The sequence below is a fragment of the Cydia pomonella genome, chromosome 22, assembly GCF_033807575.1.
Source record: "Cydia pomonella isolate Wapato2018A chromosome 22, ilCydPomo1, whole genome shotgun sequence".
Lineage (NCBI taxonomy): Eukaryota > Metazoa > Arthropoda > Insecta > Lepidoptera > Tortricidae > Cydia > Cydia pomonella.
Genome location: NC_084724.1, coordinates 6,654,154 through 6,678,892, shown reverse-complemented (window position 1 = coordinate 6,678,892; position 24,739 = coordinate 6,654,154). Strand labels below are relative to the sequence as shown.

The 24,739-nt window shown below is 39.6% G+C and overlaps 1 protein-coding gene across 1 annotated transcript in view; it reads left to right on the top strand.

The window, feature by feature from the left end:
- Positions 1–21,234, top strand: part of LOC133530093 (uncharacterized) — a 115,896-nt gene extending 94,662 nt beyond the window's left edge. Inside the window, exons 2-19 of the mRNA XM_061867926.1 lie at positions 1,551–1,671; positions 2,333–2,453; positions 2,964–3,121; positions 3,479–3,662; positions 4,630–4,717; positions 5,303–5,431; positions 5,890–6,093; positions 6,543–6,678; positions 7,266–7,376; positions 8,447–8,542; positions 8,945–9,028; positions 10,013–10,138; positions 10,413–10,557; positions 11,721–11,854; positions 12,709–12,808; positions 14,982–15,100; positions 15,284–15,509; positions 17,693–21,234. Of these exons, the coding sequence (XP_061723910.1) occupies positions 1,616–1,671; positions 2,333–2,453; positions 2,964–3,121; positions 3,479–3,662; positions 4,630–4,717; positions 5,303–5,431; positions 5,890–6,093; positions 6,543–6,678; positions 7,266–7,376; positions 8,447–8,542; positions 8,945–9,028; positions 10,013–10,138; positions 10,413–10,557; positions 11,721–11,854; positions 12,709–12,808; positions 14,982–15,100; positions 15,284–15,509; positions 17,693–17,821 (2,346 nt within the window). The 5' untranslated portion in view covers positions 1,551–1,615 and the 3' untranslated portion in view covers positions 17,822–21,234. The remainder of the gene's footprint in view (positions 1–1,550; positions 1,672–2,332; positions 2,454–2,963; positions 3,122–3,478; positions 3,663–4,629; positions 4,718–5,302; positions 5,432–5,889; positions 6,094–6,542; positions 6,679–7,265; positions 7,377–8,446; positions 8,543–8,944; positions 9,029–10,012; positions 10,139–10,412; positions 10,558–11,720; positions 11,855–12,708; positions 12,809–14,981; positions 15,101–15,283; positions 15,510–17,692) is intronic.
- The last annotated feature ends 3,505 nt before the right edge of the window (positions 21,235–24,739 follow it).

Sequence of the window (24,739 nt, the reverse complement as noted above, 5' to 3'; positions counted from 1 at the left end):
AAATTACATCCCCTTGAGGGATGGTTTCCGGGACTCCTTGGTACTATGTCCTACCCCGGGAATCAAAATAGCTCCGTACGAAATGTCATCTGTGTTAATCGATTCAGCGGTTCAAGGGGTAACAAACAGATAGACAGAAAGACAGACAGAGTTACTTTCGCCTTTATAATATGTATTGGTATGGGTTTACTGGGTCCTTGTATTGCCTGAAAAAAACGAAAATTAATCCTATCCGCGGAAGTGCTATCCGTTGTCTTTTCATTTTTGTTTTATCTTTAGTACGTAGATGTAAAAACTTTATGGCAGATAGATTTACGTGTATCGTTGTTGCCATATCTTTAATTTCACATGAGAATAAAATAAATTATATACGTTTACATGTAATATGTGTAGGACTATTTGGAACTAACATATTAATTATACCATTATAAAAATTGGGAGATACATTTCGATGAGATTCGCACATAAATTTACACCGTTCATTATAAAGACTAACATAGTTCAAATGTAATCCATCACTATGTCAACTCTTCTATTTTAGTTTTGCTCCATTGACCCCTGCAGCTCTCTATTTTTATTGAACTAGCCCATTGTATGGACACACAGTGAATGTACAGTTGAACAATAATCGTATAGAAGTGTCAATCTGTATGTCCGTTTCTATAAACCATAATGAACTGAGTTCTCTTTGTTTTACAACGGACATGACTATGTCTAAGTCTTTAGCAGTTCCATATGGACAATTGCCTACAATCACACGGCAAATAGGAACTAAAAACTTATTCAATACTCATCAATTATATGAGAACATTTTTCTAAGAACAGACTTTCTTAGCGTCCATTTTTTGGAGTTTAGAGCGCTTGTGTGAGCTCAGTATGCCGATCCTTTTATACCACATTTTCCCACTCGCTCACACTACAATGATGGATAAAACAATCTTGATCCTTCGTGAAGCCTATTAAAAACAACCATAACAGCACTATCTGTAATCAAATTTTAAAGTCCTAAACTAATAAATGTTATTTTGGACAAAAATACTAAATCGAGTCTCCTCCTCTTCTTCCTCCTGCCCTTATCCTACGTTATGTGGGGTCGGCACAACATGTTCTTCTCTTCCATTCTCCTCTATCTTTATTTATACTAAATCGAGTGCAAATGTATTTATGTATAACAATTATTAATATTTTTTTACTAGAAAGAAATTATACTCGGGCTATACTTGGCCAATACCGGGCGCAAAACCAACATATGTCTTCGGCTCTCTGCGTAGTACATAGCTTGTGTTGCGATCCGAATTCGTTCCGAATACCTTAGCAATGCAAGTGATGATGTACTGCGAAGGACTCGCCCTGCAATTTCAATGTACACCTGTACTTTTTAATTACTTCATCAGTGGCGCGTACAGCGTGGCGTAGGGCTTCAAAATGATGAGGCTGCTTGCATGCGTTTGCTTTTTTAACGTGATCGCAACGCAGGACGCCTTGCTCGAGCGCCCCCTTAGTTTGCATACTTAATCAATTTGACTAAAGTTTAGTTTCTACCTTTTCAGATATCAGACTCGGCGGTGGTGTTCGGGCTGGTTTGCCGAATGATGTGTGGATCGAGGCACCCGACATGGCTGCGCTCTCCTGCTACCAGCCGTGCCGGTCGCACCTCGCGCAGCCCGCTAGGTGAGTCACTTCATACGATTTCGTTGTCTCAGTGGCCAGTCTCAAGCGAGGCGTGCAGCGTAGCGTCAAAATTTCAAATGATTTGAGAAGCGTAATACTTACACTGAAGCCGCTCTGACACGATTGCATTTAACAAAAACGCCCCGCTGTATACTCTCCTTTTCACTGTAATATCTGTAATTTAACATACTTGGCTACTTTTACCGAGCCTCACAGTCTTCAGTGTCCTTGTAAGGGATTTGGCGAAGTCATTCTACCATTTTTGGGGCTTCTCAACGGGTGGGTCATGCCGAGTGAGACATTGTTTTGCCCTAGTTCAAAGTAGTGTTCGTCATTATTATCTGGATCGAGCAAGCTAATAACACATAGCGCATTTAGAATATTTCGAATTAATTACCAAATTATTGAACTTTATAGAAAAAGACTAATGTATATGCAATCGGTTAAAAGTTCATCTTAAATCAATTGCAAACATTTACATGCATCTAGAATTCGTTATATAGTTGTTAGGAAACATTAACCGCATGGGTACATTGGGTATTCTATTTCTGGTCGTAATAAAGCACATTATATGATTGTATTCATATATTTCTGGCGTATGGAAAAAAATATCGTGTTACTATCTAGATACAAATCATTATCTAAATCCTCTCACTTCCAGGTGCCTAGACGAAGAGGAGGAGCGGTTGGCGTCGGCCACCCTCTCCCTGCGGCGTCGGCAATTCGTGGAGAGATGCCACGAGCCGCGCCCGCGCCCCGCCATACCTGAGGTTTCCGTCAAGGTAATACTCGTACACTGTCTTATTATCTTCTTTACTACTCAGCCCTTTGGACGCATTTTTATGGAAACTTCAAATTCCATTAACGCTTGACGCTCGCTTGGTGGGAATTGTTGGTTCGTTCATTACAATAATCATGTTAAAAAAATTGACATAACCTGACTGTCGTGTCTGGAATAGTTTGCTAGTATCTTTTTTCTTCCTGCTAATCTGATACCTCCTTGTATCAAACAGAACTGTCTTATAATTAGCACTGCAACGCAAGGGCCCCAAGATACAGGCTCAGCCTAGTTTGGGTTCCGCTAGGCGCCCGATATGAATATCGGTGTGGTTTTCAAAATATGTCAGTGTTATTGATATTTTAACTTCATCACTTAGCGTATTCAAAACTTTACTCCGAGTGCATTCTTGAACATGAGAAATCCCGCAACCTAATTTAACTTTCGATTTCTTATCTTAGTTTAATGAAGTTTTTTTTAAACAAGTCAATAAGGTACTCAGTTTGTCTTGCAGCGGACGCGCGAAGAGCTAGCGAAGCATGCGGCACAAAACCCGGTGAACCGCCGGCTCAATGTGGAGTCGGGCTGGTCCAAGGTCGAGGAAGTGAGGAAGAAGTTCGAGAGGGCAGCGGCCGAACCCTCGTACTCCAGGTCCTTCGAGTCGCCCCCCAGGTGAGAATACCATTAAAGGTGTTTAAGCAATAACTGTCACTGCTGTCTCTTCAATAAAGTTAGGCCAGAGAAGACGCTTGACACGACCATGTTGGAGCGTGGACAGTGGCTTTGAATGTTGGGCTTCGCTCAATTTTACATATAAATGAGTCATATTTGCCCCCGAGGACGTCCGTCCGTTGTTCGTTTGAATGTTGGGTTTCTTTCGTCTACACGCCTTCCCGTAGTGGGTATGAATAGAGGCATGTGCATATGTACTTACACGTTAAATACTTATTCTCTTCAGAAACATTATTTTCTGAATATGGAAATCGTAAGTAAAAATTTCGAATATCACTAGTTTTGACTTAATTACAGACGGCGTCTAGCAGACTCCCTGTTCGCGAGCTTTAAGCTGCCCCGCAAGAAGGACGCCATGCTGACGCCGCGCGCCCCCGCGCAGCAGAAGCGCAAGAGCGCCGTGGAAATGTTGGCTGAGTCCAAGGCATTCTACGTCAAGTCCGAGACTGTGCTGGATCGAAAACAAGAGCTTCCGCTTAGGGTGAGTATATTCGTACAAATATATAAGATTCAAGACTAGGATAGCAAAGTAACGAATAATGACTACACAAAAGACGCCATGCTCACAGAAGTGCAAAAACGCCGTCGTCATGTTAGGGGAGTCCCAGGCTTTTTATGTCAACTCAGAGACGGTCCTAGACAGGAAGCAAGAGCTGGCTCTTAGGGTAACTTCATCTTCATTCTTAAAAAGGTTGAAGATAGAAGATCCTAAGACAGTAGAGGCTCGAGGTGAGACTGCAAAAAGGACGCCATGCTGACGCCGAGTGCTACGCAGCAGAAGCGCAAGAGCGCCGTTGAAATGTTGGTAAAATCTAAGGCGTTCTATGTCAAGTCTCACAAACGAAACACTCACACCCACATACACTCACACACAATATTAACATAGTTTAACATAGTTAACATATTTTCTTAATGTTAAAAACTTTATGCTATATTCTAAAATAATTATTTCCCCTTTACTCTGAGATTATTACATTGCTTTAATCTGTTAACTTAACTATTACTTAAGCCAAATTATAATTTAATTCATTACTTTCTGTACCTACATAATTAACGTGCATTGTATTGGTTTAATATAACCTTAACTTGATGCTGGAAGAGCGGGGTCTCCTGTCACAAGTATTGATATACTTACTAGGAGGTCCCAACCCTTTCTCAATTTGTAACACAATGATTGTGACCAATAAACGATTTTTCATTTTTTCATTTTTTCATTTTTCAAGTCTGAAACGGTCCTAGATAGAAAGCAGGAATTGCTTCTTAGGGCGAGTTTATTCTTACAAATATTTAAGCAAAAATACTCCAGATAGAATAATTAGAAATGTATTCTTCTGTTTGTTCTGCAGTATTTGACCGCCCTACGTCAGTCTGTTCGATCAATACTGTATACATAGGTACTTAATTATATCCTAACGTACATTGGCTCTACCATAACATATAATTTACAGGTAAGCAGCGGTTTGGGTCAAGCTATCGCTGCCGGTGGCTGCCACCTGGTCAGCTCCAGTACGCTCAACAACGACTGCTGCAATCCCTGTAAGCAAACCACTAATTAAATACTCACAAAACGTTAACGTTATACTCGAAGAAATATTATTTGCACCGAAGAATGTTATCGCTAATGGCTCTTTTACAATAGGGTGATAAAACAATAGCAGCCAGTTTTGCTTAAAGTATACTGCAAAACAATCTTGATCCCAGTTACTTTTCTATATTTTAATTACTAAGTTTTCCTAGTATTCCAATTCGTGGTCGTGGTGGTTAAAAGTAGAACGATTTGTGTCGAAAAAAAGTTTAATTTACCTAAAACGTATCGATATTATCCCAGAAACACAAAGTATCATAACTAGTTATTGTCACTGTATGCATGGGACGCACTTCACGATTCGTAAAGATAAAGTTTTATGACCAATCGGTGCAAATTATATTTCGTCAACTTTACGCCTCCACTCTACGAAGCTCCGCTACTTATTGGGAAGACTCACTTATTTGCTAGCCAATCATTGCCATTCTTATATTAAAGGTGCGTCTAGATCTGGCGTACACAGAACAGAAGTGAAACGAATTATTATGACCAAACAATAGGTACAACATTTAACCTTAAACATCTGTGTTTTTAAGATGCTACAACCGGTCGCGCTACAAGCACGCGGCGAGCCGTAAGCGCGGGGGAAGGACTCCAGAGCACACTCAGAAGGCTGCTGGGACATGCTGACAGTAGGGAGAATATGTACCCTCCACATTATACACGTAAGTTTAAAATTTATATATACAAAATCCTATAATAGTGATTTCAGACGGTTCAGGGCACACTCAGGAGGATGTTAGGCATTGCTGACATTAGGGAGAATACGTATCCTCCACATTATACGCGTGAGTTTTAAACTTGTGTACGCCCTCAGTGGTGAGCGACCAGAGGCGCGTTGGCGGAGCGTGCAGCGTTGGCGTCGAGCGTACAAGAGATTTGAGCAGCGTGCACTAAGGTCGCTCGCATATGTTTGCATTTGTTTGAAATGTGCGCTCGCTGGTTACCGCCAGTTTGCACACTTGTAGTATTTTTCATTGCCAACCAAATTACTTGAACAAAGATTTACTTGAAAGTAAATACTCGGTATTTACTCGAAGTGTCATAAAGCTCTAAGATTTTTTAAAGTTTCTATTCCTTGCAATCCCATTTATAACTTCTCATTATTGTTCCCTTTTCTCAGCGCACAAAATGTACGCAGAGCCCAGACGCCTGAAAGACTACCCCGGGGACAGGCCGCCCGGCACGCTGTCCGGCACCTCCTCGTCCGGCTCCGGCTCCAAGCCCACCGACAAGAGACCCCTCAACTTCGACGCGAGGGTGTTTTTCCCCGAATCATTTGTCATACCGCGACAGCAGGTGCGGGTTAAGAACACCTACTCTATACGTGAGTATCCTGTACCGAATGTTCCATTACACTAGACAGCTCGCCAATGCAAACATCACACAACCACACTCGTTCATGGTCTGACGACGACTGACTCGCTAAGACGTAAGCACTTGCGACGCTAATATATTACAATGGCTCCTGTTAAGTATAGACTCCTAGAGATAGAGATATACGAGTGACATTAGACAGAAATAAAGAAATTTGCCTTACAGAGAACTACCAAGTAATTCGCATAATGACCAAAAATTTATTGACTTTGGTACATTGGCGTGCGATTTCGCAAAATGTCCCTTCTTTTGAGGTCACTTTCGCAGAACGTTATTTTCGAAAAATTACTCTTTATTACAATGTCCATTTCGCAAAATTTTCAAGCCTGGGGTTTATGGTCTAACTTGTGTTTAAAATACCTGATAATATATTTATAATATTTTAATTTGTCTCGGCAGCGAGCTCCGCATCCAGCCCTGAGAACATCGAGTTACCCGAGCCAATGTTAAGCGCCGAAGGATCACCGCCGGCAGAAGCCATTGACGCCATAAGTCCCCCGGCGCAGTACGCTCATTCTGCTCCTAGATACATCAGGTATATTAAAGAGAAATAAGCTATAATTTAGGGAAGTACAGATGTAGTGCACAATCCTTTTCCATCGTATTTTCTTGAAAACGGTCGTATTTGTCATGCTACTTCAGTCAACCTCTTTTTGTACTAAGACTTACTGAAAGAGACTGAGCACCTTAGAAAAAAACACCCTATTCACTGTTTCTACAGTGTATAGGAGGGGTCGCGAAAGGTTACGAGGTTGCATAAAGTTAGTTGTGAGTAAGCTTCATTTGTTTAAACATTTCAGGTACCTACAGTGTTCGAGGTAGGATATGATGGCCACGGCACCAATAGAGACAACGATAAGTAAGCCGGCTAGTAGAAAGAGATAGATGCCTTCTGAAAATATTGAGTACGTCAGCCGAGCTAGATGCCACCAGTCCGTCGGCGCAATACCTTCATACAACACACACAAGGCTACTTAGCGAAAATATAAATTGGATTACGACAATGTTAACTCTACCATTAAAAAACTGTTGTGCTCATACATTAACTTAGGTCGCGGTCAGTTTACCAACCGCAAATGAATATCGAAAAACGAGTATTTTTGACAGCTTTTTTTGTTACAGATCGAATTCGCACTCGCAACCGAGCATGCGCGAAGAAGATGGATGCACAAATATCAACAGTCACAAGTCACTCCCAGACCTACATACACAAGCGAGAGGCTACCACGAACAGTATGTATCATCTACGGAAGATCGTTCCTTTGTGCCTACATGTGGGCCAAAGTGCCAACCAGCTTCTGGGGGTTGAAAGGTCCTATATTTCTCGGACCCGGGTACGTCCTTAAACTACGTCCATAAGAGAGGTATGGGCATTGTGAATGTCATCTCGCTTTGTGTGGTAGGGCACAGCCAGTGGATGTCATTCCAGATCTAGAGCAGAGCCCAACTGGGGAAGTACCTCCACCTTACAGAAAACAGCAGCCAAATAACACTAGACCCTACTCATAGTGTTGTGTTCCTGCCGGTGAGTAAGGTTGCCAGAGCTCAACGAGGGGTGGGAGGGGGTTAGGGTCGGCAACGCGCATGTAACTCCTCCGGAGTTGCAGGCGTACATAGGCTACGGAGACTGCTTACCATCAGGCGGGCCGTATGCTTGTTTGCCACCGACGTAGTATAAAAAAAAAAAAATATTTGGTTTGTTTAAAATGATCATAAGCGTATAGTGTAAACACTCATTGGTCTTGCTACTGGTCCTGACGCTGGTTTTTTGACCCCCGCCTCCTAACTTCGGGCGGCGTCAGGATAAGGCGTTTACAGTTGCCCTGCTCACTACACTGCCCTACCCTTAGCGCAAGTGTACACGGCGTATAATAAATTAACGGGGCACCTCGTTGTGTTATTTGATAGTACTAATAAGGCATTACTCAGCGGAAAAAAAACAAATATTTTTTTATTTGTAGCTTTTCTCGGCCATTCTACTTTTCGTTGTACATAAGTTTTTGATACTTTCCATTGGCTATTCCACTTGGCCATTACTTTAATTTTCTGGTCTGGAGAAAGAAGCTTAATTAAGATATCAATCCTGATAGATTTGTCCAATAAATCACAGTAACTCAGCTGTTCTTTTTGCCACTGCGTTACCATCTTTATACATTACCTATTCAATATTAAAATACGAATCGTGGTCAATAAATTCCTACTATTTGGTTCAATTACAATTTTTTATACACTAATTCAAAGAATACTAGTCATGAAAAAGTAGAATGACCCCCATAAGTCCCAAAACAAACATGTTATTCCAGTGCGGGAAGCGGCACGGACACGATCGGGCGCTCGCCGCGCCGGCGCCGCCACTCCACGCACCAGAGGACTGCGTCCTGCTCTTCCAAAGGCACAAGGTACGTTGTTCATCCCGTTCTAACAAGGACCGCCATAACAAACATGTTAATCCAGTGCGGGAAGCGGCACGAACATGATCGGGCGGCGCCGCCACTCCACGCAATAGAGGACTGCGTCCTGCTCTTCCAAAGGCACGAGGTATGTTAGCCATCTCGTTCTCTTTAATATTAATCGCAGTCACGTTCACTGGTATGGCATGGTGGATTTGTGAGGCAGATTTTAGACGTTAGCTACAATCTATCTTGTTGTTTGAAAATATTTTTCTTCACCGAAAAGCAACTGTATTAAATTATTTACCGAGGTTTGAACTGGCGATTTCATATTCTAAAGACGCTCGTCTTACTGTTTTAATTAAATCACGTGAACAAACTTATAAACTTATCAAACAATTCTTGTCTCAGGTCTAACCATTCTTCGCTAATGTCGAGCGAGGCATTTTCGGAGCATCCCTCGCCCGGTGAAGAAAACTATCAGTCTTACAATAGGTATGATATCGATTTGAAACACTGCCGTACGTTTGAAAGAGATAGCTACGGTGTAATAAAATACTTGTTTTGTGCGGCGCATTCAAATTTGTCAACGTTGAAATTGCGCGACTGTAGCAATGAAATATATTTTTTTTGGCTTTTAGTTTTAGGTGATAAGTGAACTCAATATAACTGACAGATATATTTCAGTAATACGGTTGCAATACAGTGTGTATTTTTGACAGAACCACAAACTTAAACTAGACTTAGGTTTTAGTGCTATCGAACAATTCCGAAAGATTTTGTTAATTTAGTATTTTAACTACCAGAGCATAATTTTTTTTTACGAGCGGCAATGTATGTCGTGCATCATGGTCACTTGTGACAGTTGGGACGGCGCGTCATTATATGCGACCAGTGCGACGTTTTGAGTTAAAACAAAGTAGTGATACATTGCTTGCTGAATTAATTTATATGGAAAAATAAAAGTCGTCTATTTTTTTTTTATAAATCTATGAAAGTGTGATCATTACAGCCTTAACTACCCTTTGATTATGCGATCGTATCAAAAATACACGCTGTAGTGTGTTCATATTACGTTGCTGCGACTTATTTTACCCGGCGCGCCGACGCTGGAAAAAATTTACAAAGTTAACAAAAATACACACAACTAGGAGCTCTTTTTATGAAAGCTTGTACCTACCAAGTAATATAGGCGAAATTTTGAAAAATTAAGTAAACTTTTTTCCTGCATTATAACTATTATAAATAACAAGCCAGGGCAATGCATTTTTAAGTGGGGTTACTGATGTGGGGCAGTAGAAATCAGGCGGCTGGCACGGTGCGACTCAGGTTATGATTGTTATACCTACTTAGTATGGATATTATGGATGAACATTCGTGTCGTATACATGTCGAATGAAAAAGATTCCCAGAGGCCTCACACTAATTCACGGTGCAAGCATTTTTTTTGTTGTTGTGTAATCTGATAATTTCCTACAGCCGATGCGGCTCCTCGTTCGCCCGCGACTCGGGCGGCTCGTCGGGGCACTACACGCAGCACAGCGCGCCCCCCGCGCCGCGCCCCGCCCCCAGGGACCCGCGCGACTCCGGCTGCTCCACCACCGAGTGAGTGACGCACCAACTACACAGACACCGCGTTATGCAGCGCTTATAATGAGCAAGATGTCACCACACATAGGTGCAATTTTTCTTGTGGAATGCTACGATTTGAGCGACATAAATTAGTTGTGTTCTACACCATTTTACACTTTAACAACACAGATGCAATTTTTTGTTAATCGTTTTCATTTACACTAGTAGTTGCGGGCGGTATGACTAAACCACCAACGCTATGGAAAGTATTCAGAGAAGTTTCAGCATTGTATAATTTATATTACAGTCGCTACGGCGGTTACTACGGCTCCTGGGCGGGACTAGAAGAGTGCTACGTGTCCGCGCCGCCCCAGTTCCAAGACGGCGCGCCGTCGCCGCCTCACGCGCCGCCGCCGCCGCTATATCCTCCACGGGTGGGCATACACTTCCAGGTACGTAGCTCTTTTGGCTACCCGATGCTACGACTCGTAGCCGATAGTTGCAGTGCTACGGTACTTGTAGCCGATATCCGGAGTTCTATAACCGCGAAAATCAAAGTTAGTCAATTGCGGGCATTTTTCTCTGTCACTCTAATTACGTCTTAGTGAGAGTATAAGAGAAAGATCCCCGCATTTGCGAATTTCGCTTTTCGCGGTAGGCCCCCAGGACGCCGTCATTTCCGCAGCGGGTCGGTATTCACTTCGATGTTTGTATGTAGCTACGACTGTGCTATAGAAATGGTAGCCGATCAATGCAGTGCTACGGAACTGAAAAGAAAAGGGGGCTATGTTTTAGTGCACGCTTCGCGACGTTTCGGGATACACTTCCAGGAAACATACCGTCAAATGCTATAATTACAAGACTATGTACAGTCGCCATCAGATATATTGGAGCGGCCAAGGTGCTCACAAATATCTGAACACGCCTCTATTGTCAAGACGTTACAGTGCGTGTTCAGATATTTTTGAGTACCTCGGCCGCTCGGATATATCTGATGGCGACCAGGTTATGTAGAATAACAAATTATGACCAATAACAGAAAAAAAAAAATATATGCAAGCCAGGACGCACCCAGGTGGTTGAGGTGGTGCCTTTAATGTAGAGGAATATGAGAAATTCATTTTCTCATATTCATTTTGTAAAACGGGATCCTATTACTAAGACTCCGCTGTCCGTCCGTCCATCTGTCCCTCTGTCACCAGTCTATATCTCATGCGTGATAGCTAGACAGTTGACATTTTCACAGATGATGTATTTCTGTTGCCGCTATAACAACAAATAAGTACTAAAAAGTACGGATCCCTCGGTGGGCGAGTCCGACTCGCACTTGTCCGGCTTTTTTTTAAATTAATCGTAGCCTGGGATTGCAATCAAGCGTGTTTTTTATTACTTCTGTACTTTAGAAATCGTCAGGTGACAAACAAAACTCACTAATTACCACAACAAGTTCATAGCCATAATTAATCAAATTACTACTAAAATAATATTTAGTTTTTTTAAATATTATTTTAGTAATTACTGAGTTTCGCTTGTCACCTGACGAAATAAGACTTATTTATATTTTTTCATTCATCTGCGTTCCATACGAAAGTATATATCTCTTATTAATTTCCAGGCGAGCGCGCCTCCCCCTCAGTTCCAAGACGAGCCTTTATACGACTACAATGACTACGACTGCGCCACCTACAAGCCGCCCACCAAGTGCCACGGACGGAAGGAGTACGCTTCTAGAGAACGAGACTACAACAGGTAAGACAAACATTACATTTTACTTGAATAATTTTATTATTGACGATAGTAATATAAATTCATATTTAAAAAAACTAGTGCCTACGCTAATTCTTGAGATTAGTTGCCAAGCGGACCTCAGGATCCCATGAGCCCTGGCAACATGCCGGGATAACGCGAGGAAGATGATGAATAATATAAATTCATATAAATTAACGTAGAATAATTAATTTATTATTATTATGAAATAAACTAAAGTGAAAGTTAGTTTATTTACTAAACGAAACTATTTCGTCTTGGCCTATTTAGAACTTAGTTCCAAAAACAGTAGAATTTCAGATCATCTGTTTTTAGCAACCCTCAGAATTGCCGCAGGTTGCTTAATATGAAAGAGACTGCCATTATCTTTCAAACCAGAGGGGATAAGAAGGAGCGACACACGAATTAAGCATACTAACCGGGAACTTTTAACAGCCGTAGTCTGATATATAAGATATACAATATCCAGTCTGATAAATAATACAAAACGTCGTGTAACTTCATACCGGCACTTATAGTTTTGTAGTGGCAGATACACGGGCTTCGCCAGCTGACTCCCCCTGCCCCTGGCGACGCCCTTGGGCAGAGATAAAATTTAAAGATAAGAACTTCATACACATGTATATTCAGTGAACAAGACTGATATTCGATTGTTTTTGAAGCCTCAGCATAAGGGCTGATTTAGACGGCACGCGACTTCGCATGCGGTTTTAGTTACATTGCGGACTATTGAGGTTACAACCAATTCGGCCGACCGAGCAAATACCGCAATGTAAATGAGCCCTAAGGGTTAAAAGGCCTCTATCAAGCTGCTAACAGTATTCGGTGGTTCGTAGGTATCACGAGAGCGGCGCAGAGCCTATCAGCAAACAACCGCAGTACGCAGAGCGACGCGCGCGCATTGACGATTCGCAGGAATATGTTAATACCAGCCAGGTATGTACAGGAATATGTTAATACCAGCCAGCCATTTCATTATATAAATATGCTTCCTGTATTGTAATAAGTAAGTTTTTATTTAATTTTTTCCATTAATATTATTTCTTAGAAAATCGCAAATAAGTGTAAACTGGAAGTGTGACATCATTACCATGGCTGTGTAAGATAAATCATAAAATATTTTAATGTCAAATTTCAAATGTCATTGTCAGTTATCATGTGTTTTCTTTCAGTCAAATATTCTTTTAGCTTTTCAGTCATTGTAATGACGTCATAGTACACGTAGGCCCTTTGGAGTTCGCTACTACTAGAATTTAATTTTCTTTCGATACATAACAGAATAGCTCACTTGAAAACATTAAATGTGACCGCGGCTGGCAAGAAGTCCCATTTTTAGGGTTCCGTAGCCAAATGGCAAAAAACGGAACCCTTATAGATTCGTCATGTCCGTCTGTCTGTCCGATTCTGTCACAGCCACTTTTTTCCGAAACTATAAAAGCTATACTGTTCAAACTTGGTAAGTAGATGTATTCTATGAACCGCATTATGATGTTTACACAAAAATAGAAAAAAAAACAATAAATTTTGGGGGTACCCCATACTTAGAACTGAAACTCAAAAAATCCTTTTTTTTCAAACCCATACGTGTGGGGTATCTATGGATAGGTCTTTAAAAATGATATTGAGGTTTCTAATATCATTTTTTTCTAAACTGAATAGTTTGCGCGAGAGACACTTCCAAAGTGGTAAAAAGTGTGCCCCCCCCCCCCCCCCCCCCGTAACTTCTAAAATAACAGAATGAAAAATCTAAAAAAAATATATGATATACATTGCCATGCAAACTTCCACCGACAATTGGTTCGAACGAGATCTAGTAAGTAGTTTTTTTTAATACGTCATAAAAATTAAAAATAATTTTTTTTTCATCAAACCCATACGTGTGGGGTATCTTTTTTTTTTATACTACGTCGGTGGCAAACAAGCATACGGCCTGCCTGATGGTAAGCAGTCTCCGTAGCCTATGTACACCTGCAACTCCAGAGGAGTTACATGCGCGTTGCCGACCCTAACCCCACCCCCCTCGTTGAGCTCTGGCAACCTTACTCACCGGCAGGAACACAACACTATGAGTAGGGTCAAGTGTTATTTGGCTGCGGTTTTCTGTAAGGTGGAGGTACTTCCCCAGTTGGGCTCTGCTCTAGATCTGGAATGACATCTGCTGTGCTGTGCCCTACCACACAAAGCGAGATGACATTCACATTGCCCATACCTCTCTTTTGGACGTAGTTTAAGGACATACCCGGACCCATACATGTATCTAGGGATAGGTCTTCAAAAATGATATTTAGGTTTCTAATATCATTTTTTTCTAAACTGAATCGTTTGCGCGAGAGACACTTCCAAAGTGAAAAAATGTGTGTCCCCACCCCCTGTAACTTCTAAAATAACAGAATGAAAAATCTAAAAAAAATATATGATATACATTACCATGCAAACTTCCAACGAAAATTGGTTTGAATCAGATCTAGTAAGTAGTTTTTTTTAATACGTCATAAATGGTACGGAACCCTTCATGGGCGAGTCCGACTCGCACTTGGCCGCTTTTATAGCTTGCCATAAGGACGCCTTAACGAGTTATTCGTATATAGATACAAGTAAATCTCGTCCTTATGGCAAGCGTACAAGTGGCACGTTCTGTCGGCTGTGGTCACAAATGTTGTTAATGGGTAAGGGTGAGGAATCGTATTAGACATACAGTACCCTCCCACTTCTCAGCTAGTAATTCTTCAGACCTTCTGCGCTAACAATATATAACATCAGAGATTTTGAACCACCTCTATTTCATATTGTCTTTAATATAACTAAACGTTAGCAGTCAAGTCAGGTACTCTTCATGATACTTCTAGTATGTGACACGCTACCTGCGTGATAAATAAGAAAACGGAGGTGGACTGCTTGCTTATTTAAAAATGATTGAAATCTTAAGTTTCACTTTGTTGGTTTTCATTGTATTTATTTAATTCATTTTGTATTGTGATGTGCTGTGTTAGTTAACAACCTACAAGAAACTGACATACACACGTTGACCAATTTATGACTGTGTTCCATTAGTCAATAGACGTAAATAATACGTACATATTTTAAAATATAATGCTTATTTTATTTGTAGATGTGTCCTCCCGAGGAAGTAACATCTCCACTGGGAACGTTCAAACGTCAGCGCTGTTTGCGGTACAAGCAGCGACGCCCGAGACCAATATTACGGTCGAAATCCGACATCTCCGACAGGTAATAGGATTTCCTTAAAATACAGGGAAAATTAAGAATTTTAACCCCTTTTTAGGTTCCAATTTAACGCTTAAAAACTAAACAACAATAGGTCGAAATCTGCGCCCCACCCACAATCCCCCCCCCCCCCCCCCCCCCTCCCCCTTATATTGAAGACTATATGAGGTGTCACGTTTCCGGTAGGTACCGGCGCAGCGACGGGCGCAGCGCGGCGTCGGCGCCGTGCGAGGACGCCGCGGCCGCCAGCCCCGAGGAGGGCTCGGCGCTGCAGCAGTTCTTCGAGCGGCTCGGCCTGGAGCCCCGGCAGTATGACGCGCTGCTCAGAGACGCCTTGCCCGACAGTCCCGTGTTCTTCTCGTCTGCGTCCACTGTGGATTCTAATCAACTGGCCAATGCTGCGGATTATACTGTAAGTGACGTGTAATTTTCAAAATGTTCACCATAAAAGTATGCGGCGTGTATTTTTAATACAACCGCAAATAGAAACCTCCGTCTAGTTTCAGTGCTATGAAACGATTTAAAAATATATATTTTTTAATTTAGCCTTAACTAGGAGATTGCTATTCATTTTTGTACATTTTTCGAGCGACAATGTATTGTGTACGCAGTCATTACTTGTGGCGTGCAGAATTATTTTACAATGAAAAATAAAAGTAGTATATTTAGTAAGACTAATCAAAATTAATTTTCGAATTTCGGCTTTTGTGGTATCATTTCTTCGAAAGACTTCGCTTAAAACCCCGACAATATGACGCTATACTACGAGACGCTTTTCCGAACAGAGGGCCTACCGCGAACCACGTTCGACGTATTGCCTTCCTGTCACACTTACGTACGAATTTACAAGTGCGAAAGAGAGGAAACACGTCGAACGTGGTTCGCGGTAGGCCCCCTGTCCTGTGTTATTTTCATCTGCGTCTACTGTGGACTCATATCAACTCACCAATAATGTTGATACCGTCAGTTTATTAGTAACAATAACTATGGTCCGAAAACTTTTCCGGTGAATAGCTAATATTGCTAGCCAAGTACCGACAAGTAAAATTCCACCAAATTCAGTTTGCGAAAACATGAAGCTAGAGTTGCTTTCGTGTTTATAATCATTTACTTGTTACTGATTTAACAGAGATAACCACTCATTTATATGATCAGATGTTAAAAAAAAAGAATAAAATCAATGAATGAATAAATGAATAGAGCTTGAATTGAATTAAAATCAATACTGATACTACTGTTAGATAATATAAATCCATAGTATAATTCACAATTCATAATAATTATTTTAATTCATAGTTGGTATATTTGGTAGTTATTGTATTAATCATGCGTAGATATTTCATCACAAAAGAGCGGCCTGATACAATTATAAAACGTATTATCATCATAAGGATCATGTTCATGGTTCATAGTCTAAACATTGCGAATAGGGTTGTTTCCATCTACAAATCTTAGGGTAGAATTGTATCCCAATAAATTCTTTTGGATTATAAGAACATGTTAAACTACTTTTAGGGGACCTGTAATGACCATATTTTTGTAACTATTGAATTTAAAATATCTTTTGGCACACGTCACGTGACCAAACTCGAAACGTCTTTGAAGATTTTGATGACGTCACAACTCTCGGATTGACACTGTTGACAGTTAGGCAATAAACAACAAATGACAAATGTCAGTTGACAGTTCGTATCTTCTACGTGTGTATGTAGTTATGTGTTAAACCGTAAACAGTGACGTCACACAATTTTCAAAGAGCGTTTTGGGCGCGAAAGCATCTGTCAAAATATATTTTGTTAATTTAACATATTTAAAGCCGTTTTTAGTATAAAAGTTGAATTTTAGGGCAAGTTTTAGTTAATATAGAACGTAATACAAGCGTTTCAAAAAATTGGAAACAACCGTATTATGGACTTTTACTAGCTTTTATTTAACTTGCCCTGTTAGTATGTATGTATGCATGTATGTTAGTGTGGGTAAAATCCTGGAAGCTAAATTATACCCACTTCCTGATTTCAGATTGAGCTGAAAGTTTGAATACATATGTAAGTCGGATGACAATAATGACAGTGCAATATTATGGTACCATCGAGCTGATCTGATGATGGAGACAGGAGGTGGCCATAGGAATTCTTGTGGTGAAATAACTCATCCTGATTGTGATTGAGGTTTTTAGAACTGTATCTCGATGAGTATTAGCTATCTGTGGTAAGAAACGCACAGACATCGATAACAGTATGTACCAAAAATTAATTTTACAGTACATATGGGGCTACTTTATAGCACTAGTGCGAGAAGTAGCATATTATGTTACTGTGTCGAACATTTATAGGGCCATATGTACTGTAAAACGTTGTACGATACATGTGCGAATAGGTAATTCGCAACTTGTGTCGATTTAAAACACTCCCTTCGGTCGTGTTTTAATTTATCGCCACTCGTTTCGAATTTCCTATTTTTCGCACTTGTATCGTAATGTACTATTTGCCTAAAACTTATTTTATTACTTGAATTGTAGACTGGTTTGTTTTGTTTTAACTGTAATGCTGTTTTCATTTTTTTTTATGAATAAATAAAACTGTTATTCCTCATCAGGTCCAAGGCCCCGGCGTCCAAAAACAGATCTACCGCAACACGGAACCGCCAAGTGTAGTGGAACGGAACGCGCGTATCATCAAATGGTTATGTCAGTGCCGCAAGACGCAGATGCAGACGCCGCAGTGAAGACGCCGCTTTAACGCAGTGAGGACATTGCTTAACATATGACACAGATGCATTCGCAGTGTGGACACAATTTAAACGCAGTGAAAACGTAGCAAGCCTATTACCGCCAAAGACGTCATCTGACGCTGCCTAATATCAAACTTCGCGAATTCCGACAAAGTGTAACACGACGTGCCGCGCGCGTTAGGCGTGGCGTACAAAGGCTTAACTATAGTCTGGCAAACCACTTTGTTAGTTGAAAAAAAGCGAAATAAACAGTATGACACGTCGATAAATGACGCCTATATTTCAAATTTACCGCTTTTGACCAAATTGGTTTGCTGGACTTTTAAACATAGATGCAGTTGCAGTGTACACTCCGTATAAAGGCAGTTAGCGCGACAGTGAGAACATAGCTTAACTGAAAAAACATTGTCGCGGTGAGATGGCGACACAGCCTAAGAAATACAATATACAGTCACAATGAGGACCTAGTTTAAAGTATAAATCTGAACAGCGGCAGTGATAGTATAGCTTAATAATAATATTACTTAGGTATATCACTCAAATGTTGCTCAACACCAGCCTTATAGCGCGTTGGCTGTCAAAGCCGTCACAGACGGGCGTACCGGACCGTGACCTTGGTCCGGTCAGCATATCTCTTGCTCGCTCTCACTTATGACTGCGTCCTTAACGGACGTACAGCGGGCGACCTTACATCGATCGAACATGGCTCGTACCGGACCAAAGTCGCAGTCCGGTACGCCTGTCTGTTGCAGCTTTTAAACTCGGCATGCAGCGATAATTGGCCGTAGAGGCTTGATCAATATGTGAATCTAAATGAAATTAGCTATAAGCACAGTGTGCAGAGTGATATATTAAATTCTGAGAGAAGTAGTCAGTAATAAGAACGACTGATTCTCATATAAATTAAACAACTGTATTAATTATTGAGACGATAAAATTAACGTCTGAATAGTGTAAGAGTCATCTGTAAATGAAATAATTGAATTACTAAAATATCTCAAAATTTTGAATTTTAATAAGTTAATGTAAGAAGAACCTAAGATAGATAGGTCATAATAAATGTCGATATGATGGTAAGATTTCTGTTATAATGTGGTTTACTACCGAAGTGACAACATCATCAATATCAGGGTCTCTATTGTTTCCCATAAAGGTTTCAGTCATAATGTATTGTTTGTCCGCATTTTTGTTAGTCATAATTTGGTTTTTCTCAGAAACGCGTTACTTTTCAGGATTGTCATAAAACAAACCTAACCTAACCTATCTATAGGATAACCTTACGAAAATCCTGAGAAGTTAACGGTTTCAGAATTATGACAAATGATAATCTGACAATCATTACATTGTGACTTTCAATAATTATGTTAATAAAGGGATCCGTCAATATCATCTTCCTCGCGTTGTCGTGGCTTCTTGCCACGGCTCATGAGAGCCTGGGGTCCGCTTGGCACCTAATCCCAAGAATTGGCGCAGGCACATGTTTTTGCGAAAGCGACTGCCGTCTGACCCAACCCAGAAGGAAACAAGACCTTATTGGGGTTAGTCCGTTTTCGTCACGATATTTCGGCTGTTGGATTGCTCACCGCAACGTTTGTCATTGGTTGTAGTTCTAATAGTCATTAGACGTGGGGTGATGTGGCGCGCGCTGAGTGTTTGAAGGCGGCAACGTTGTAATAATATCACGACATACTAAAAGTTTCGCCGTAGTTCCGTACAAACGAAATTTTCTGAGGATATGCATGTATTGCAGGTGTAAGAGTTTGCGGGAGGACAATGTGAAATATACTGAGTTAAAAAGTTGTCGACTTGAAAAGTTGAAAAAATGTAGATATGATTCGTAATAAAATGCGTCTGTACGCGACAGCTTATGGAATGGCCAACATAAAAAAATGTTGATGGTTTCGTGATACATACAGTTGTAATTTATATAATTATGCTGTCACCTCGGAAGTAACTAACCCTTCTTAATAATACCTGAAGTCTTCACTAAAATTACAAATTAATTCTTCGTTCATTTTCAATGCCGAAATGATTAGTTAATACTTTTTCAGAATGATTATTTCCAAATCTCATGCACTGAATAATAATAATAATCGAGCTATCGCGGGAAAAACAATAAAAAATTACAATGCTTTTCTAACAAATGTATTCCGAGTTGAATGTAAGAAATTTGTTTTGCTCGGTTGCTTGATAAAGGGCTTTTATTTGTTGAAGAATAACATCAATTCAATCCTGTATTTAATCGCTAACCATACTGTATAGTATGGTAATAATATGTACATATATTTTTTTAATCAATTGAAAATAGTTTTTTTTGCAAGATTTTCGGCGTTTAAAATGAATAATTGTAAATAAATGTAAAAACGTAATATCAGATAATATTTTTGATCGCAATAACTAAAGTTTGGAAAAAAGATCAAAAAATATTTTTGTCCCTAACAACGTACAAGTCGCGAGCTTAGTGAATGTGTTGTACAATCTAAATTGAGATAGTGTGACTGTCTTACTTTATTGAACTGTTTGGTCGACCCCATTCAATGCATAGAGAAAAAAGAAGTAATAGAGTGCTCACTCCATACATAAGTTTTGGTACCTAAATGCTTATTATATACGCAGTCGACATCTAGCATCGAGTAGCGGAACTCTCAGTACTGCTACTCGACAATAGATGTCGCGGCAAGCAAAAAGTCTAATGCTCAACGATTTTCCGCTAATATTATAACCATAGTAACCGGAACTCTATTTTCAACTTCTACACTTACTCTGGTTATAATATTAGCTGAAAATCTTTGAACATTAGACTTTTTGTTTGCCGCGATATCTATTGTCGAGTAGCAGTACTGAGAGTTCCGCTACTTGATGCTAGATGTCGACTGCGAATATAATAATCATTTTGGTACCAAAACTGATGTATGGAGTGAGCACTCTATTACTTCTTATTTCTCTATGTTCAATGCCATGGACGCCTAAAGGCGTCATGAGTTGTGTCCATAGCGCCTAGGACGTATACGTGTTAAAGTAGTAATCTTACGTTCTTAAAATGGTATTCGAATTTAGCTAAACTGACACATACGTGCGTGCGTGTATCATTAGACATATTAGTCTTAATAAAAAATACTTCCGTGAGGCTTAGACATATTAAATATATTAAAGCGGTCACTTACTTTTTTAAAGTCGATAATGCTCGACAAGTTGGACCGGTTGGAAGTCGTATCGGTCGGGGAGTGAAGCGTTTTTATACATTTAATATAGGAAATTTTATGGGTCTAAGTTACATAAAACTACTGTTGTTTTACTCCAGCAAATTTTGAATACCACGCACCATTGACATATATCTAAGGACGGGCCTATATATTCCGCCCGTAAATTATTGCAGGTGACTGAATAAACATACCCTGTATATCTAAGGACAGGCCTTACGGGCACTAAAAATGGTGCTAGTTCAGCGGTATTACTCACAAATTCGAGCCAATCGTGCAGTCTACCGCAACTAGTTGCGACCAATCGCGCGCGGGATGCGAACTTATCCACCAATCGCGTTGTGGCGTAAGACTGCATGATTTACTCGAATTCGTGTGTGTGATACCGCTGTACTGGCCCCATTCTTATTGCCAGGCCAGTCCTTAGATATATGTCAATTCCACGCACACAGTAATGATGTTGGCGCGCAACTCTTCATTTATGGTGAAAAATGGCGGCGAAAGGGTTAAGCATTAATAATGGTCCAAAACGGTCTAGAAACGCCTAATTACGATGGTATACATACTTGACGTTTGGCTATCCTAAAAGTACAACTTAGAGTACATATTAAGGCTTTTAAAATATTATTGAAATCTGATCAACATTTGAGTTGAATTTTATTAAAAAAAAACTGCTTACTTATGTCTCGACGTTGACAAAAAAATGTGTCTGTTCTTACATCAGTGTTAATTTAATTGACGTACATACCTAAGTTTTCAAATTGTTGCATTTACGTTATATTTTCATAGTCTATTATGGTTTGTAATCTAAAATTGCATTTCAATCAGCAAAATTATGTGAGATATTTAATAATGTTCCTACTATGGATTTGTCATTTCTATGTGTATGTATCTCTATTCTAGTTATATATTTAAATTATAGAAAGGAAAGAAATGAGACCTATTAGTTGTAAGTTTATTGTATTCGTGATCTGGGAGCACAAAATGGAACAATTTAGCTGAATACTGTATCTAACTGTGCCAAATTACTTTAAGAATCTGATTCAAATAATAGGATAATGAAAATCATAGGAAGCGAATAAACGAATTCTGCAATGGGGTTGGTCCGTCGAAGTATTTTACAGATAGCGCCAGCATAGGTTTTACCTGTTAAACCTAAGAATATATAGTGTCAAATTCTTTTTTCTTTTTTTATGGATGGCACTTTAAACCATAGATAAAAAACTATAGACTTTGCCTTTAACAGTTGTCGACCCCATTAAATGAGTTGTTTTATAGAAGTTTTAAAAATTGCCTGATAAATATCTCTAATGCCATTTTCAGAACTTTTAAAATATCCAAATCCAACTCACTATTTGAAGTACATAAAACATAATAATTAAAACATAAACGACAATATCATGAATCGATTTATATATTTAATTCTTAAAATAGTTAATAAATGAAGATAACGCAACAACTAAGTAACTGTGTTAAATTACTACATGTAAATAAGATTCGTTAGAATAAGAAAAAGTGTTTGAATTTAATTTTTACGAAAAACCGCTAAACATTTGTGTAAAAAATTACAAAATTAACTTGGCATGATAATAAAATAAATCTATCACCAGAATACGTAATAGAATGAGTCTGTAGCGCAGTTGATTGAGCGGTGCACTGTCCCAAAGCTACAATTTTGACACCCAAAACCATTTCAAAAATGTCAAAATTGTATAAAAACTGTACTGTGTATACTGGGTTATTGGAACATAAAGTTAGACACGCAGTGCAAGTGTTATTGTAAACGTCAATCTTCTATGAAATTATGACGTATAAATAACACTTGCACTACGTGTGCTATCAGAACCGTTGCAGACTTGTCTTGGTCTGCCTCTAGTTATACATATAAATACTCGTATCTGACAATGTTAGGTATTGGGCGATCTTGGCCTACGTGTGGTGCAAATTACTGACCCCGAAATTACTATTCTTAACGTTCCGGAACAGAAAGAAACTTTGAGTTTGTCCGTATATTTTGATATTTAAAACTTTTTTCAAGGAAATCATATACTCTGGCAATTCTGGCATGCCAGCTTTGTTCGTAGAAAAAGGCGGCAAAGGACTATGCGTCAAAATGGCCCCAATACCAACAGAGTTGAGAGTAAGGTCATTAGATAGGTATTTCTATGTACTTCATTTCGTTCTATGGGCACCAAGCGAAATTCCATTGCAGAACTGAGATATTGGTATTTTAGTCAAAATGTCGTCACCCTTATTACCTAGGCAATATAGTCCACCGCCGGGCCAGCGCGGCAAATCATTCAGTGTGCTCGCCCGGCGGTGCGCGAACATCTACCCTGCAGTAATTAATTTACTTACTTGGACTCTATTGCCTAGGTAATAAGGGTGACGACATTTTGGCTAAAATACCAATATCTCAGTTCTGCAATGGAATTCCGCTTGGTGCCCATAGAACAAAATGAAGTGCATAGAAATACCTATCTAATGACCTTACTCTCATTTCTGTTGGCGTTGGGTCCAGGCTCCATACAAAGTTGCCCATGGTCCTTTTATAATGCAAACATGCGCAAATATCGATCTCATACAAATATTTTACGAGTCCGCAGCAAACTCGGCTCTCCATATAAAGGTAGTTATGCTCTCATTTTAAAACGACTATCTAGATTGCTCTGAAACTTTTTACTTGCAATAGGATAAGGTATATATATATATATGCCTGTAATTAGTTTTTGTAGAATCATATACTTACCATAGTTAAGCGAATTAATGTATTTCATACAAAACTTATTTATGCTCTATTTCGTTTGTTTTATAAGCTGGAGCTATATAAACAAATTACAGGCATAGATATACCTCATGTCATTGTAGTTATGTGCAAAGTTTCATTACAATCCGACAAGTAGTTTTAAAATGAGAACGAAACTCCGTTTGTATGACTATATATGACTATATTCGCGCCTTTTTGTACTGACAGCTTGCCAAATGTCCTTATAGTCCGTCTAAGCTAACTTGCACTGGCTTAAATAAAACAAAGTGTACAGTAAGGCTAAGATGGTCGGCTCTTTATCATTTGTCACCATGCCTGTCACGTTCTAACAAGTATGTAAGCGTGAAAGTGACGGGTATAGGGACAAGTGATAAAATTAGAACCATGCTGCCACCGCAGGTGTAAATAAACGTGATAGAAAATTGGAAATAAATTATGACAATACAACATTTTGTCTTTGCAAATGCTATAAAGAGTATTTCAGAGTTAGCGTGGTCTGGTTTCACTAAACCCTCAGCTGAACTGCAACTACCAACCGTAGTTTGTATTAAAATTAAAAAAAAAATTGTTTGATTTATCATCATAGCAAGGAAATATAATGCAGTGATTTAATATCATAGCAAATAATTATTAATTGTAATAGAAAGGTAAAGTCTAAGAAAATAACTTGTTCCCTAGTTTGACACTTAAACCAGATGGCGCTGTACTGCGCCAATTGTTTTGTGGTCACAAAATGTCTCAAATGTCAACCTTTTGTGGTCGCTGAATTTGTTAAATGGCAACGTTTGGCAATCTGAATTATCGCACAATATAGAAGAATTAGCAATGTTCTGCCGCCAGTTTTTTTTTAAGTTTCACAGATTATTTGTTACGAATGAATGTGGCATTGACGCATCAAGTCTGCTTGTTTACTGTGTATGCTAGTGGCGCCCCTTCGCAGTTTTG